This window comes from Spea bombifrons, chromosome 6 (assembly GCF_027358695.1).
Source record: "Spea bombifrons isolate aSpeBom1 chromosome 6, aSpeBom1.2.pri, whole genome shotgun sequence".
Taxonomy (NCBI): domain Eukaryota; kingdom Metazoa; phylum Chordata; class Amphibia; order Anura; family Pelobatidae; genus Spea; species Spea bombifrons.
In genome coordinates, this window is record NC_071092.1 from 8,695,970 (window position 1) to 8,712,637 (window position 16,668).

General features: G+C 39.7%; 1 protein-coding gene across 2 annotated transcripts; it reads left to right on the forward strand.

Annotated features, from left to right (window-relative positions):
• The first annotated feature begins 2,255 nt into the window (after nt 1-2,255).
• LOC128499988 (protein SSUH2 homolog) lies at nt 2,256-14,252 on the forward strand. Of its 2 annotated transcripts, none has more exons than XM_053468990.1 (13): nt 2,256-2,398; nt 7,903-7,976; nt 8,506-8,694; nt 8,906-8,984; nt 9,423-9,552; nt 9,947-10,007; nt 11,069-11,193; nt 11,649-11,708; nt 11,836-11,918; nt 12,629-12,721; nt 12,829-12,934; nt 13,614-13,721; nt 13,872-14,252. In XM_053468990.1, exons 2-13 carry the CDS (start codon nt 7,907-7,909, stop codon nt 14,010-14,012), a joined length of 1,245 nt encoding a protein of 414 aa, XP_053324965.1. In that variant the 5' UTR covers nt 2,256-2,398; nt 7,903-7,906; the 3' UTR covers nt 14,013-14,252. The 2 variants fall into 2 exon arrangements, with proteins under 2 accessions (XP_053324965.1, XP_053324966.1); XM_053468991.1 differs by lacking the exon at nt 2,256-2,398 and adding an exon at nt 5,605-5,740.
• The last annotated feature ends 2,416 nt before the right edge of the window (nt 14,253-16,668 follow it).

Below are 16,668 nucleotides of genomic sequence, written 5' to 3' on the forward strand. Positions count from 1 at the left end.
GCTTACAATGTGTGACTCAGTGAGTGTGGTAACGCACCGGTATATAAATAACGTCGAACAGAAAGGTCAACAAACTACATTTTCTATCATTAATCTTAATGCTTCCTTTCAGTGCCAGTGCATGATGAGATGGCCGCATGGGAGCCGGGTTGGACAGCAGCAGCGCGGTTAGAAATTCTAAAGTCCCTTACAGAACAAATGGTCTGCCCCCCCCGATGGCCCTCATATTTTTTGGATGGCACAGGCAGGTGTTTGGGGGCAAGATGGCACAGGCCAGAAAACAAGATATTTGGGGGCAAAGATGGCACAGACAAGCTGTTTAGGTACAAAGATGGCACAGACAAGCTTGAGCAAAGATAGTATAGGCAAAAAGGGTACAGACAAGCTATTTGGGAGCATGGATGACACATACAAACTGTGTGGGGGCAAAATGGCACAGATACGCTGTTTGGGGACAATTGAACCCCTCTATTTCCAGACATAACGCACACAGTCACACAAATAGACGCACACAGTCACATACACGCAGTCATTGTGTTTCCATTGGTATCCAGCCGGTGGCCGCACGTACGTAATTTGGCACCTGCTAGTCTTCAAGTGCAAGACCGCTTAGTCATCCGTCGTCTCACACTGATTGTGTATTTGATCTTCCACATAACATGTGTGCAGCTGAACGTATTCTCCACACACTGCAGGACTTGCTGCGGGGGCGACTGTGTTGGTAATTATGTGGCCTTACTGGCCACCCGCACTCCAGTTATGTGACTGATATCCCAGATGACCCGTCTGTGCTTGTACATGAGATATGTTCAGCGGGATTGTAGCAGGACCAGCTGATATAGGTGGCGGCAGGCAGATACCATTATGCCTTTCTCTTGCGTTCCATGATCTTACTAGTATGTATTTAGTCAGCCTTGCCGGGGGAACCCACTTGCCCACAAACAGTTCTTGTTTCTACATTAACTGAAATTATCAGCACTTCTTCCCCTATTTTCTTCCGAGAAGGCACTGGGGATTTTGGAAAGCATGCGAGACGAATGATTGCATTTATGACTCCTAGCAGTGAGAGATCCGACGAGGAAGGCACTGCTTGTACATCAGCCATGCTTTCTAGACCAAATATCATTTTCACGTATTGCTGACCGGGACATTTAAACTGTGCGGGATAATCGAATACCCAGGTCTCCCGTTATACATTCCACATACTGCAGGGGGCAGCACTGTACCGACCTGCGAAAATCATATGACTCCTGGGCCAATGTGGTTAATACTGTAAAATAACAAACTGACGTCAGCATTAATTCACTAAACTGGGAGTTTGCTCAAAAGTTGAAGATTTTAACACATTAGGGAGATGCACAAAACAAGAACAGTCTCGCTGGCTGCGTTGATGCCGTTAGCAATCCCCCCTAACTCAAGCGTATGAAGGCAGCGTCTGCTAAACGGCTTATTCCGTCGGATATTCCTGTTATAACTTGTTGCAAACTGAGATTCCCATCACTTTGACGGTAATTTGGGTTTATGACATATATTCTAACCTAGGGCATATTAGGCCGAAATAACCGTTATACGTATGGCGGGGGCTGAGCTGTTTCACAACGGAAGCGGTGTTTTTAACCCTTGCCGTTAAGAAAAGAGATTTCCTGCCAAGTTTTCTCAAGATCCTGTTTCGATAGCACTAAAGGACGTTTATAATATCGGGTTACAACGTGATTGTTTTTTGTTTTTTTATCCCGTCTGTAACTTGTTATTTATAAGCAATAAAAGGTATATCATTAAATTGTTACTTTTTTGTATGTTCTGTTTCGTTTAGGTTTATAGAGATAAGTAATTATGAAAGAGTTTGGCAAGGCGCATGGATAGCTTTGATAAAACTTAACTCAGAAGAAAGAAAAGCATATTTTTTAGAGCATTTATTGTAGATAATTGTAGAATCGGGACTGTCTGGCGGAAAACAAGATGGTTGGGAAGTATGGATATATATATATATATATATATATATATTTATATATAGTTTGAGCTAGCCGTCTTAGTCCAGTAGCGTAGAGGTAAGAGAAATGAGTGTTGCAGTAAAAGAATACCCTTTTTAGTGTAATTTGAGTCCATTAAAATGTATTTTTAGGGTATAACCGTAGCATTGTTATAGTCGTGGTCTCCCTTTAAATCGAAGTAAATGCAGGGGTCGGATTTCAGAGAAATGATTGAAATGTCCTTCCCCTGTCCCTCCTCTGACATTCTTCCCAGGGAACTGGAGAAGGAGAACTGAGAACAGGCGCTCACACTCACAGCTCTGGAGCTGGACTCTGTGACATATAACTAACACTCTGAATTGGGGAGATGAGATATATATAAACTCCTATATATAGCGCCAAGCACTGAGCCGAGTCAGCGTCTATAGGTAAAGTTTACCTTTCATCTTCTCTGTTTTGAGAGTGTTTTGTACATTTAATGAATATACTAATTCTCTAAATATATAGAATGCGTTCATTTCAGACCTCCTTGGGCTGCAGTTGTAGGAGTTAAAGTTCTGCAGTTATGAGGATGATGGGAGTTGTAGTTCTTCACACCTGCAAACCCAACATTTGATGGCGTATTTAGCTAATATTTCTTAAATATGACTTGGCTGTTTATATTTAATCAGTTAAATGTGTGAGCTGTTTAGCCTGACTCTGAATGATCAGCAAAATTCCAAGAGGCTCCAAGGGAAGGAAACCAGAAGCCCCTTCAGCTGTGTGTTTACATTTAATTTGCAGTACAGAAGGGGCGTGATGCGTATGTTAATATATGTTAAAGGGGGCACAGTGGGTATATTATATATATATATATATATATATATATATATATATATATATATATATATATATATATATTAGTATATAGGGGACACAGTTGGTATGTATATATAAGTTGAGGGCTCAGTAGGTGTATATATGGTATATAGGGGACACAGTGGGTATGTATATATATAAGTTGGAGGGGACACAGTGGGTGTGTGTGTGTGTATATATATATATATTGTATATAGGGGACACAGTGTGTATGTATATATAAATTGGAGGGGACACAGTGGGTGTTGTAGACCGTAAAGTTACATTTATGGGACTTTTTTTTGTCTGGTTTTACTTAGAAATGATGTAATATGTAAAATAATGTTAAAAGGAGTTCTGTCCTCCATGATGCATTAAACAAGAAATGTGGTCATAATAAACGCACGCGGTCCGGCTTACTAAACTGCATCGGCATGTAAACCAAGGAAGCACTAAAGAAGAAACCTTGACATGGGTAGTCGTGATGTATGTTTCCAATGAGGAGAAACAGGAGATGATAACCTAAAACTAGAGGGTGAAAGGCATTGAGGTTATGTAAGGATATTTCACTTTACTGAGAGAGCAGTAGATATGTGCTGGAATCTCCCAGCAGAGGTGGTAGAGGTTAACACTGAGCTAATTTAAACAATCATTGGGATAGGCATATGGCTCATGAATCCTCAATGATCTGCTGTGCATGTGTCTTGTAATTAAGTAGGGCTTGTACTTGGGCTACTTTTGGGATACTTTTGTTGAGACGTGAGATGCGGGTTACGTGTGCACAGGGCCAGGCTGGTTCCGCACGGCTGACGCTAGAACAAAAAGAAATACCTGAGTTTGGCTCCGGAAGGTGGGTGCAGCATTCATAAGCAAAAAAAATGTGGCGAAAACACCAAGGTTTGGCGCCTCGAATAACAAACAGATTGAGGATTACGACCGGCAATTCGATTCCGGCAGCTATTGTTACACAGCAAACACCATTACTCTTAGCCAGACAGTAACTGCCTGGAATGATGAGAGTTGCTGTTATCACTGCTTATTAGATATTATCTGGTATATAGATTCACAAAACTCTTAAGTAGGAAACTTTTTGTTTTTTTAAATATTATTTTGTTTTGCTCGTTTATACGAAGCCGCTTAGATTTGTGCAAATTCTTTGTAATAGGCCCATTAACCGCTTTTTTATTTTTTTATTTTATTTTTTAATTTCGTAGCAAAAGGTGGGTTATTTGATGCATATCCTTCTCCCACAAAGTACAGCGGCGGATATAAACTTATTACTAAAGTCCACGTATTTGCTAGCAGTTTGCGCAGGGAGGAAAAAGATGCTTGAAGGGGGAAGATGATCACTGTTTGGGATCTTGTCACAGTTGCAGTAGATGTATCTTTGATGATTACATTTAGACCGTAGAGCACTCGGCGTACCTAATGAATGTGTCTCTACGTGTCAGGCCTGCATATAATCGATTGCATTAAACCTACGCCTTACAGTAACAGATTAATTTGCATACATGGGTGCTGTCCAGGAATAACAGCCGATTACAGAACTCTGCTGGTCTTTTGGTCACCGGGCGGAGGAAATGCTGTTAGAGCCCACACATTTCCTGCCCCCCTTTTTTTAACCAATTAGAGAATAGCTCCACCCCTTTTGCACATCTTTCCCCACCCACCTCCCCGACTAGACCGAACTCCAGGGCTGGACTTGGGGATTATTTAAGTGGCAGTGTAAAGTCAATGGCTGCCAAATGACATACGTGCGGATGCGCATGTCCGTATGTTATTATATGTCCACGCAGTGTAGGACCCGATCCCCTTCTGGAGCGGAGCAGTGGAGAGATGGTCAAACGAGGCCTGCTCCACTCACTCTTTCCTGCATTAAGGAGCAGGACAAGGAGAACTCTGAGGGTAAAGCCCTTGGATGTTCTCAGTGATGTATATTTCTTTGGAAATATTTAACATACCTTTATGTGCTGCACCAGTTAGGGAAGAGCACCATACTTATCTGGCATTCGGGGGAGGGGGTATTTAGTGGAGGAGAAGGGTTTCTGTTATACCATGCTCTGTGTGTGAGATTTTAATGGTCATCTTTACCTGTTAGACTCTCTGCAGAGGAACTAAGTAAATAAATAAATTAAAATGAACCGTTAAATGTAGAAGAAGACCATCTTACGAGGACCTCTGCTCAGAATGTTTACTGGTTCTACAGCAATACATGTTACAATGTTGTGTTTATAAACTGCACAAAGTGTGTTTGTAAATTATAATTGTCTATTTTAAGTATCAATATTTTAAAACATTTTATGGGTTTTGATGGCCAGATGTCCTTGTTTTAAAGGGACAGTCGCCTGATTAAGCCTTCGGCCATGATTTCTATTTATCCATCGCGTTATCCTGAGAAACCCTATAACGTCTGTCTAAATATCATTAAAAGTAACCAATGGCTTTGCAAACACCCCACCAGACCAGATCTCATTTAGCAAACTGCTTTGTTTCTTATAGTAATCGCCAAGACAAAACACATTTCTGGAAATGCATTCCATGCATGTTTAAATACCCTAACTGTATTAGCCCCTACCATTTCTGCTGGGAGACTGTTCCACCTAGCAACCCTCTCTCAATAAAATCCACCACCCTTTTCCGAAGACGCATCCTTTTACGGATCCTTTCACACACCTGTGCTTGGTAGTCGATAACTTGAATCATATCACTAAAACATGAAAAATGTCCCTGGGTTTCATTTGAGAAATCTGGTCTTTTTTTTCACACTGTGGACTATGCGGCCGCTCCCTGCTGTGCGGCTCGGGGCATTAGGGGCCGGGATAGCCTCCCTCCCTTATGGTATTGATTAGATAAAGCACAACAATTCCTGGAAGTCTAGAGGAATTGAAAGAGGCAGAGGGCTGGATCACTTCTTCCTGCGACCACCAAAACAGGTATGGACAATCCTAAAAGCCACATCGTCTGAAATGTTTTATTATGCAGGGCTGTAACGTACAGTGTTGGGTCTCAGAGACACCTAATGCGCTCTAAAAACATGTGTGGCTAATGAGATTTCCAACAATGGACAAGCTCTCTGGCTTCTTTTTGTGCAAAACCTAGCGTTTGCTCCATAATCTAGTTCAATTTTTACAAGCTATTTATTTGGTATGCATGTGTATTTAGGTATAATAGTGTATGCCTGGACTGATCGTAAGCTCTTTGGGACAGAATATGTGTCTATGTAAGAATTGCAGTTTTCCTAAGCAGTTGAAACGTATGCATGATTTATGTTGGATAGGTAATAAGGGCTTGTTTAACCCTTGAATTCCTGGAATGATCGATGTGTTGTATCTCGCACATACTATACTATTGGAGAAGGAGCCATGTTGCAATGACAATATGTTTCTTTTAACAAGACATAATTATTCATGCCAGGGAGCTAGTATGTTGATACAGACCTGCAGTATGCATTTTCCATAAGCCACTACTTAGACTGTTGGGTTACCGAAGCAAGTACTAAATGTGTAGCTTACTCATTAAACCTGGGAACCCTCTAAATAATAAATCACTATGATTGGGTTGCATTAACTCGCCAAATGGTCTTAATAGTGGTCTTTCTGACTCTGGGGGTTCTGAGTCGCTTAGTCTCTGAGTTAAAAATAAATAAGAGGTTACGGCCACATTAAGGACCACGTTCCCCAGTCTTCATTTTCTGAAGGTCCCCTACTTGAGATGAGCTTCAACCCCTACTCCATCAGGAAGACTGGATCTTCTTGCCCTAACCCCCAGCCAAAGAGGGGAATTGTGAAGGCAAATAAAATATCATGATAAATAAAACAACTATTTCTAATAGTGTGGCGTTGGGTGGGCTGGTGGAACGTCTGTATGGTTCACAAACTTCACATACCCACACAGACGGGCTTTATCAGGAAGATCTAGATGTCTGCATACCAAAGAAGATTAGATAATGACAGGGACAGGGTGAGGGGTTAAAGCTGTAGATATGCAATATTAGCTGAAAAGGCTTTACCCAGATATTTTGGCAGAATATAACCCTTATTATGTAAAACCTATTGAACAGGGATGATGGGTGCTGTAGTCCAACAGCCAGATCTTGCATACCCTTCATTCAAGTAGCATCAGAATTCTACTTGAAATTATTATGATTATACCAAAATATCTCTATTATTCATTAACAGGGGTTATTTGGTGTCCCTTTCTATATGTGTTTATCTTTTGACTTTGGCAAAGTGAAAATAAAAGTCGTGACACAATAAGTTGTGAAGCAATATTTGGAAATTCCACAGTCAATTGTTCCCACACCCAAAAAGTAAATTCAAAGGGAGGGATACATCATGGATACGTTTATTTGCCATTCCGCTAATCGCAACGTATGATTCTTTTCAGGAACTTGTAGGAGTCGTATAACCAAAAACATATTTTTTTTTTTTTTTTTTTTTTTTACCGCATCACTGGTTTTTATTCTTATAGATTATCGCCAACAATTTTCATACCATCCATACATTCAAAAAAATCTGACAAAATTAGAACTTCTAGACTAAGACGAGGCCCACATTAGGTAAATTTAAAAATCAAAGCGTAATATTCTGTGTTATAAAGGTGGGGTTGGGTTAATTATTCTGCCGTTACCTCAGGGGTTTCTTTTTTTCAAGGTTTTGTGGGATTTGACACTTCCTGTAATTTGGGTTTATGGCCTGTTTGCCGATTGCAGATAAGAAAAAGCTTTACTATGTATTGTTAGCTGGGGAGATCTGATGCAGATTAACGACTTCAGGCTGGAGACGGGAGGATTTCTTTAAATATAAAGACCTCCAGGATAAATACCTTCACTAGCCATGATCTATCAAGTCCCCTAATTACTCTCGAGTTACAACTGGTTTTCACTGGTCTCCATTCATTCTTTTCTTTCCCATTTCACATTGTTGACATACAATCTAATCCGTGTTGGGCGGTAGTTTCCCTTTTCCGAATGCGTATCGGCCCCCCGTGTACCAGTACTTTGAACTTGAAATAAAAAAAATTATAATAATAAAAAAAAAGGGGATGGGGGGGCTGCCTTTTTTCTAAATTATGTTGCATTTATTGTGTTTTCCAGAGTTATGGATACATTCAATTATGGAGCCCCTCCTGGACAGGCCTTCCAACCTGGGTACCCCATGAATCATGGCGGTAAGAGTCAGATAAGTTTAATCACACAAAGTATCGTGGATCAGTGCCTGCCTTTGTGTCACAAGACAATTATGTGTTCCTGGCAAAAATCAAAACAAGACAAAATAATAAATAATAATTCCTATGAAGACTTTGGGCATTCAAGAATATACGAAATGATGTTTCTAATGCTGTTTTTAGTAACAAATATTTTAAATGCAGTGGAGCATGACCTTTAATTGTTATTATTGGATTATGCAGGAGAGTAGCTTTCTACTCCATAGGAGGACATAACACAAATAGGAACTCAAAGGTGCCTTACTGCCCTTAGCCTCAGGGAACACTGGATGTTCCCCTGCAAACTCTAAAACATGCTGTATGTTTCAGAATGCGATGACCTAAATTGAGAACCTACAGGAACCACAAACATTTCACATTTATTAAATGAATGTTAATATTTGGTTTCCATCAATCTCTCTCGGTTCCTTGTGGTTTGGTCGATGTCTCTTTTGTAAACTTTCTTACTTTGTCATTGTTTTTGGCACTCTAGGGTTTGCTCAGCCTCCTGTTCCACCGGCTGGTATGAATCCTGCTATGGCTCCGGCATACTACCCACCGGTCAACAATGCCGGATTTCCTTCACCTGCCCAAGGTTTTCCTGCCGCGGCCGCGACTGCTCCTCCCGCTGAGTTCCCTGGTCCTTTGCCTGGATATGAAAGCATATTCGGTGGTGATAACGGTAAGTAAATATCTGAAATGCGTATTTGGCGTTATCTATGTTCAAAGACCAAATGAAAATAATACTTGTTCTTCCAACAACCTGACACATCAGGAGCCAGGTTCTTAGATTGTCACGCAACAACCAGTAGTTGGCATGAATAAACTGAGATTGTTTATTGGAATCCACGTAGTTCTCTCCTTATCACTTAAAAATTATCTTTTTTTTGCAGGTGGAAAATTCCTACCTCCTCCGCCAGATATGGGACCAGGTCCTGCTCCCGTTCCTTCTTCTGCAGACTCCAGCTGGCAGTAAGATGGCCTCCTTTAACCCGTTTTATTTCAAAGAATATAGTCTATCATTCAAAATTCACTTTCTGTATAGTGAAAAATGTGACTTTATACTCTCTGAAACATTATACTGCATAATTAAATGGATTTAGATAGAAGCCGTTCAGGAGCAGCTAGATAAACATAACCATGTCTTTATAAAATATATTTTATTAACTGCATTATTTTTTACCCATAAATCTGCAGTTTGAGTTGCAAAATTATATTTTCTTTTAAATAACATGCACCAAAATAGGGAAAACAATAAAACCCCAGATTTAGATTCCGTTTCTAATATATATGAGTCTCATAAACCAATTCATGCCTTCGATATATTATTATTAATATTGTAGAAAAGTCTCACTTTCCAGAAAAAATAAATAAATTAAATCTCCAGAGTTTTTCCTTTGATTTACGCAGAGTCCCATCTATCTCAAATGAAGATGCCAAAGACGCTTTATTGGAATATGTCAATGGAGAATGCTGCTATGGAACAACTCCAGTAAATGAGATGGCGATCCAAGCCCTTAAGCCGTATAATACATATCGGGTATGTGTCTTTCCCATCCCCATTTGTACATTTGCATATTCTAGAACTTCCTGGGTAGGACAACCTATATCTTAGACACCCCACAGTTTAAAAGCCTTAATAAGAAAAGGGGTTCACTTTGCAGACCTAATGTTATTTAGTCCCGGGTATTCTTTCTTGGTTTCACCGTTAGCCGAGAATTTGAAGCTAAAAATTTCAACTATCCTCTAATAGTCAAGGAACGCGAGCTCTTTGATTGTCGGAGAAACATTCTCGATCTTATTACGTAGATATGCAGGCGAGTTTAAATGTCCGGTGAATGGTACTTTATAATATAAAGTATATAACTGTCATTAATGGAGTTTGTGCTGCGTATGTTTTTTAATTTAGCTATCTTGTATTGTTTGATTGACAGTATCGCCTGGAAACCTTTACGGAGGCGCGTACCTGTGACTGGACAACTACGCCGTATACTGGTAAGCATTCTAGCATTGTGTGTTTGTCCTGATTTTTCATCTCTAACTTATTTTTGGTTGCCTAATCTGTTTTGTTGGGGGTGATACAAGGTTCTAAAATATTTCTCTTTTTATCATTATTATTATTATTTTATTTTCTGTTAATTGGGATAAATTTGACAGCATCTAAGAATTATTCGACCCAACTAGTCTGCCGAATTTTCTTGATATAAAGACTCAGATCTTAATCAGTCCTTGGTCTTGTCTTAAATTCGGGATCTGTTGTCATCCCTCACTTGTTTTTTTTTTTTTAAATGCTTATTTAGACAGTTTCTCTTCTTGATGTAGCAGCCCCTTGGATTTTCATTTATTTATTTAGCTGTAAGCCCATGTTCCCTTTTTTTCATGCTAAGTGTGTCAGAGGCAGGACAGCTTCTTCTTTCAATCATAACATTGTTTCGAAAAGAAATTGAGCAATAAAGGGTTGTTTTTAAAAGTATGAGTTGTCTTCTCTGTCCGCGCAGTATTAATTAATCCTTGTAGGATGACAGCCAGCGATGATCAAAAACTCAGAGCTCTTTCGATGACGCTTTCATAAAACTCGGGGTTGTTTTGTTTTTCAGACATTCTAATTAATCGCACCATATGTATAGTAGGGTGACCGTAAAGTCTTATTAAAAATGCATTTTATAAGGTAAAATTAAACATCTGGTTACATACAGAACAGTGTTCAGATACAACAGACAAAATGAGCTAATAACCTTGCTTATTGTGTTGGTATTTTTGTTAATATAACACCATGTATTTAAAAACATAATATTTTACTATGACAGGCCATTTGGGGACATAAAATTGTTGGGAACGAGGGCTAAGACATATAATTAGGCAGGCGTGAGGAATGTAATAGAATCTCCTTTCTGCTGCTTGTCCTAATATTGAAACCGTCTCCTGATCCATCATAAAGTAAAAAAAAAAAAAAAAAAACCATATACGTTTTAAAAAAAAAAAAAAAAAAATTACAAATATATATAGTTTTAGGCTTAAGTGGGTGGGGCTTACCTGTTTCTCCTCTGTTTTGACAGGCCAAACTTTGGATTCTCCAGCCAACGGTCCCGCTCCTCTACCGTGGCAGATCCCAGTGACGGCTCCACCTCTGTTTAAGGACGAGACGAAGAAGACGCCGGTTCCTCACACGTCTTCTGTGAAGGTAACAATAAACATGACCTCTGCTCTCTATTTTATTTTAGTAGCTGAGCCCTTATGTGTTAAACATTCCTACAAAATATAGAAACACAAAACTTGACATCAGATGAGAAACATTCGGCCCATCTAGTCTGCCCATTATTCCTGATATAAAAACTCAAACCTTAATTAGTCCTCCATCTTGTCTCGGATTCAGGATAGCTTTGTATGCCTGCCCGACGAGTGATTAAATTCCCTCACTGTATTGGGCTCAATCACTTCTGCTGGGATGCTGATCCATTTTTCGACCACCTTTTCTGTAAAGGAAAACTTTCTTACATTACATCTAAACCTCTGAGCCTCTAGTTTTAGATTATGGCCACTAATTCTACAATCAATAACTCTTCCATAACCCCAATGGCAAACGTTCGCATCGTTATCGTATTGGGGGCTCATTGTCTTCTTGATTTATCATTTCAGCAATGCCCACTGTGCAATGGGATTGGCAAAATCGTGTGCCAGAAATGTCACGGATCCAGGGTAAGTGGGAACTACTCTGTTTGGCTAAAGTATGGTCTACTTCTATAGGACGGTTAATAGATAATGTGAATGGAGGTCAACTTCATAGACCTGCTACTTGTGACAATCTCTCCTCCGCCTGTTACAGGGGCAGTGTTCATCCTGCAATGGGAAAGGGGAGAACAGTGAAAAGGAGAAGTGTCATAGATGCGATGGAGATGGAAAAGAAAAGTAAGTAGCTTTTTATGCCCCCCCCCCCCAGTCTTCACCAACCCAACTTGCATGGCAGCATTGGTGAGCGGATAGTATAGAAACGTACAAACTGAACATCCTGAGTATGGCCATACCGAATCCGTATCGACCAACCAATTCTGGGCTGGTTTCATAATGAGCTGCATTGTTGATCTGTACTTGATCTAAATTTTAAATAACCTAACAAATGACCATTATTTATGCGTATTATTATAGTTTTTGGAGACTCATTTGACGGAAAAAAAGTAATTTATTGAGAATGTTGACCCGATCCTTATGAAATGTATCTGCTGGTGAAATCGTCATGAATCCTCCTACACCTTCAAACTTTTTGGCATGCTCTTAAGCTACAAACAGCTGAAACTAGAAAGTTACATACTCTCTGTCCTTATGTTCCAGTTCTTATTGGTATATGAGTATTTTTTATTGTAACTGTAATTGTTCATTCTGAGAAGGATGGATATATAGATCCATGTGAAGCTAAGAGTTTTATTCATAAAAAATGAGTTGAGGAAATCTAATATTATACGGTATTTCTAATATAAAGTGGTGTTCCATTCTATCTGAAGTCACTAAAAGCCCAGAGTGTGTTTGGAGCGTTTGAGGAACCTAACTTGAAGGCCAGCGTTGGGACACACGTCTAATGGACACATTTTAGACAATAAAGTGACATTTTTATTTGTACGCAGCTGCAGTTCATGTAACAACAATAACGTACAGACGTGCACAACCTGCAACGGAAAAGGACAAGTTGTGAGCTTCATCGAACTGACTGTTACATGGTAAGGATCTAGCACAAGCTGGGGCTCTGTCCAGGGAATTGAGTTCACAGCTGATGTCTGCTCTGTAGGTCTCCGGCGCGTTTCTTAAAAAGTATTTTACCTTGCAGGAAAAATAATGTTTCTGAGTATATACCCGACCACAACTCTGACTTTCCTATTGACAAATTCAAAGAAGTTAAAGGAGACAAAATCTTCACAGACGAACAGATGATGGTAAGAAGAACATTCAGTATAAATCTTTTGCATGGTCTGTTTATGAAGCTGTTATGGAACCCTCCCTTCATTTTGTTTTGTTCCAGTCATCTTAAACTCTGACTAGTTGTAGATTTTGTTTGTTATAGATGATATCAGCCTTGTCTACATGATTAAAGACTTGCCCTGTATATAAATAAGAATTGCAAGCTAGTACACTGTATACCCCAAATAACGTTGGACTATCTGGTGGAATTTAACTTCTGCCACCCAAGCTGGAAATCAGATGATTGATCATTTTGTAAATGACTTAACATGCCCACAGATGAGGTCATAGCGTCTCAAAGTGGAACTGTCATCTTCTCAGATTTTAGCATATGATATTCGCATGAAAGTGGTTTTATAGATATTTGTTTTAAAATTGGTTTCCTGGAATCCTATCCATTTCTCTTCCACCATCTTTACACAAGTGGTTAGACCCAATCGGCTTCCTCCACCGTGTGGCAAGTATGAGTAGTATGCAACGTGGCCTACTGGTGAGACCAATCCAACACCGTGTAATTGCCTGTGGGGCACCTAATTAGATAAAACTGCCTGTGATTTACCCTCATGGTCTATTGGTCAGTCTGTTTTAAGTAGGATCCCTACCCAATACAATGATGAACACATAGACATCTAATTGAATTGTTTTTACTTCTAGGTGCCTCCTCTGGTGAACTTTCCGGAAGCCTCCATTAATCAGGCTTCTCAGAACTGCGTGCAGGATCATCGTAATCAGTATTTCACAACGTGCAGGGTGCTCAGACAGGTATGCAACTAGTATGAAAGTTCCTGGGTTATATAATTATATATATTGGTATTCTTGCTGGATAAATTAGGAGAGCCAACATCAACCTACTTGGTCATGGGAACCCTAATTATCATGACACATATAACAATCTCTCCTCTCTCCTAACAGAGACATTCCATCGAATGGCTGCCACTCACCAAGGTGGAATACACCTGGAAAGAAAAACCCTACAACTATTTTGTATATGGAAAAGAGAAAAAAGTCTATACTGAAAAGTATGCACAAACATGCTGCTGTGTAATTCTGTAACTGGCTCCAAACAACCAACCAATCAATGCAAAGAAAAAAAAAATCCCTAAAACGTTAGTTTGCCCGAGTTTGAGAAATATGTGGATTGGCACCTTATGTACCAACGAGGTGTTAAACATTACAATTAAAAGTTGAATAGATAATCGTATTCGTTTTAAAACATTTTATTGTAGAATTTTATTTTTACTAGTGTAACTCTTTTGTTATAACGATGGAATTTGTATTTCCAATAAAGGCATTTTTTTTTTTTTAGAGCATTGTGGTGTTTTTTTTCTTTTCTTTTTTTATGTAATCGGGGGCATAACTTAGGTCCATGGGTGGGGCTCTGTGATGTTGGGGGGGGCTCCTTGTTGAACAGGCAACGTGTGTTTATTTGTGCTACAACGCGTCAACCCCATGGATAGATTTCAACTTGCTTAGTTTTACGAGTCAATTGCAGCAACTCCACTGTTCGAAGAAAGTCCGCTTGGATGTGTGGTTGAAGAGGAGCTTTAACTCAACAAAACAAAGTGGGTCCTTCTAAACCAGCAAAGAGGCCCAGAACTGGTCAAACGCTCATAAAATCCAGTAGGTTAAACAACTTTTGTGTAAACTCAACCTTTTTGAGTGCTGTAGTCTCTCGACAACATTCAATATGTATTCTGTACACACTGGCAAAAGTGAATGGGAGGCTTGAGAATAGACAGCAGCTCAGAAGGGTTGTGTGATAAATTTTGTTCAGTTCTCCCATTCCTCCCCGCACTTTTATTTGCATTCATCTTAATATAAACTTCAAACTAAGGGTTATGACTAGAGTGTCCAGCCTGGTAAACATTTCTGATAAAGGTGAAATATATCTGTGTCTAGTCCCACCAACATTGTTGAGTCGGTCTTCTACTAGTTCTGACATCCGTTTGTGGATGGACACTTAATCGTGCTACAGCTTTGTAGATATTTTCAAATACAGACACATGTAAAAAAATGTTCTGTGACAATGTTACACTGTATCCACTCAATTTCCCCTACTTCACATGACATCTCTGAGCTGTTCTAAGCATACCAAAGGATGGCATAAAATAGAGAATGTGTATGAATTAAAGTAAGTGCTGGAATTCATACATTCCTTTACAAATCACATCTTTTTTTATGTTACTAAGGGTTAATGCAATCCATAAAACCAAATTTAGGATAGTAGCTTGGGGGGGGGGGTTTCTTCCGTTTCACAGGGAGAGTGTGAAGATATGACTCTATTCAGGGGATCCCCCTAAACTGTTCTGATGGCTCCCTGGCAGTTCCACTCTTGTTGTGTATTTGTGTATTTGTGATACATAATTCCCCTGGCACTATGGTGCGTTTACATACATATGCCCAGACCATTATAGATTATCACTGGTATTTATTGAAGGGATCGTCTTTGTACCAACAGAAGTGAAAAAGGTCTGGTTTCCAATGAGACACATCAGGCAGTTGCCAAGATCTATGGGGTTCTTTGGCACCCTGCAAACAGGGCTGCCAGATTAGCCATTTAAAGATACATGTGAACTTTACACGCCTGGCAGAAGACACACGGATTTAATTAAATTATGCTACCTTATGAATACAGTGTACTACATATGAAAAACTGCTCATGAGAATATAAAATGTGGATAAACGCGAACCCCAACTACTTCCTTCTATTCAACGGCTGTTTCAGGCTACACCAAGATCCGCCATGAACCGGCAAATTCAATAACTGAGCAAATCCTGCTGGCTGCACGCTACACAATTGTACAAGTTTAGCTGATTTTAATCCGTGATCCATTCCTGGCCATGCCCAAGGCCCAGCAATGATGGAATGGATAATGGTTTAAACGTTTCTAGATATTCATATTAGCCATTTGTATGGAGTTCTCGCTCTGTTATCTGAGCCCAATCTACTAGATCAGGGGTAGGCAATCTGCGGCTCTCCAGATGTTGTGAACTACATTTCCCCTGATGCTTTGCCAGCATTATGACTGTAAGAGCATCATGGGAGATGTAGTCCACAACACCAGGAGAGCTGAAGAGTGCCTACCCCTGTACTAGACAAACACCCCAACTCCTTATCATACAGCCTATGGTAAACAATAGAATGGCTCAGACTTAAACACCCAGCTGAACACTCTGACTTATGACAGTTGAAGGAAGAAATGGACTTCATCAGCATTGCCATAAAGCATCACCTCAGTGTGGTGTTCAAACAGGAAAAGTCAGCCAAAATGTCACCGCTGACAACAATGGCACCCTCCAGGTCTGCAGATAAAGGGGGTTTATTGGAAGAAAATGAGATAAAACCCGGTTTTGTGCCAATGCAGACCTACGTTACTGTATATAGCACTGTTTTCTTAAAACACAAAGACTTCACCTTTAAGTTGATCATGTTTATGATTTCCTTTTCCGATATTTATCAATGACATAGCCAAGACATTTCATGCAAATCTACCTTCACGCAGGAGCAGAATGGTACCTCTCATACCACAATGTGAACAATACAACAAAAGTCATCTCATATTATTTTTTTTTTAAAAAAAGGCAAAAAACACACAAATTGTTAATGTATAATTATTATATTTTATTTATATGGCGCCTACAATATCCGCGGCGCCTACAATATCCGCAGCGCCTATTACGCTCCATACATTTAAAGGGTCTGACAAAG

Excerpts from the sequence above, each read along its gene's own strand:
- LOC128499988 (XM_053468990.1), top strand. The coding sequence starts at position 7,907 with ATGGATACATTCAATTATGGAGCCCCTCCTGGACAGGCCTTCCAACCT. Across the intron at positions 9,553-9,946 it reads AGCCGTATAATACATATCGG|TATCGCCTGGAAACCTTTAC; the intron begins GTATGTGTCTTT and ends TTTGATTGACAG. Across the intron at positions 12,722-12,828 it reads ATCGAACTGACTGTTACATG|GAAAAATAATGTTTCTGAGT; the intron begins GTAAGGATCTAG and ends TTTACCTTGCAG.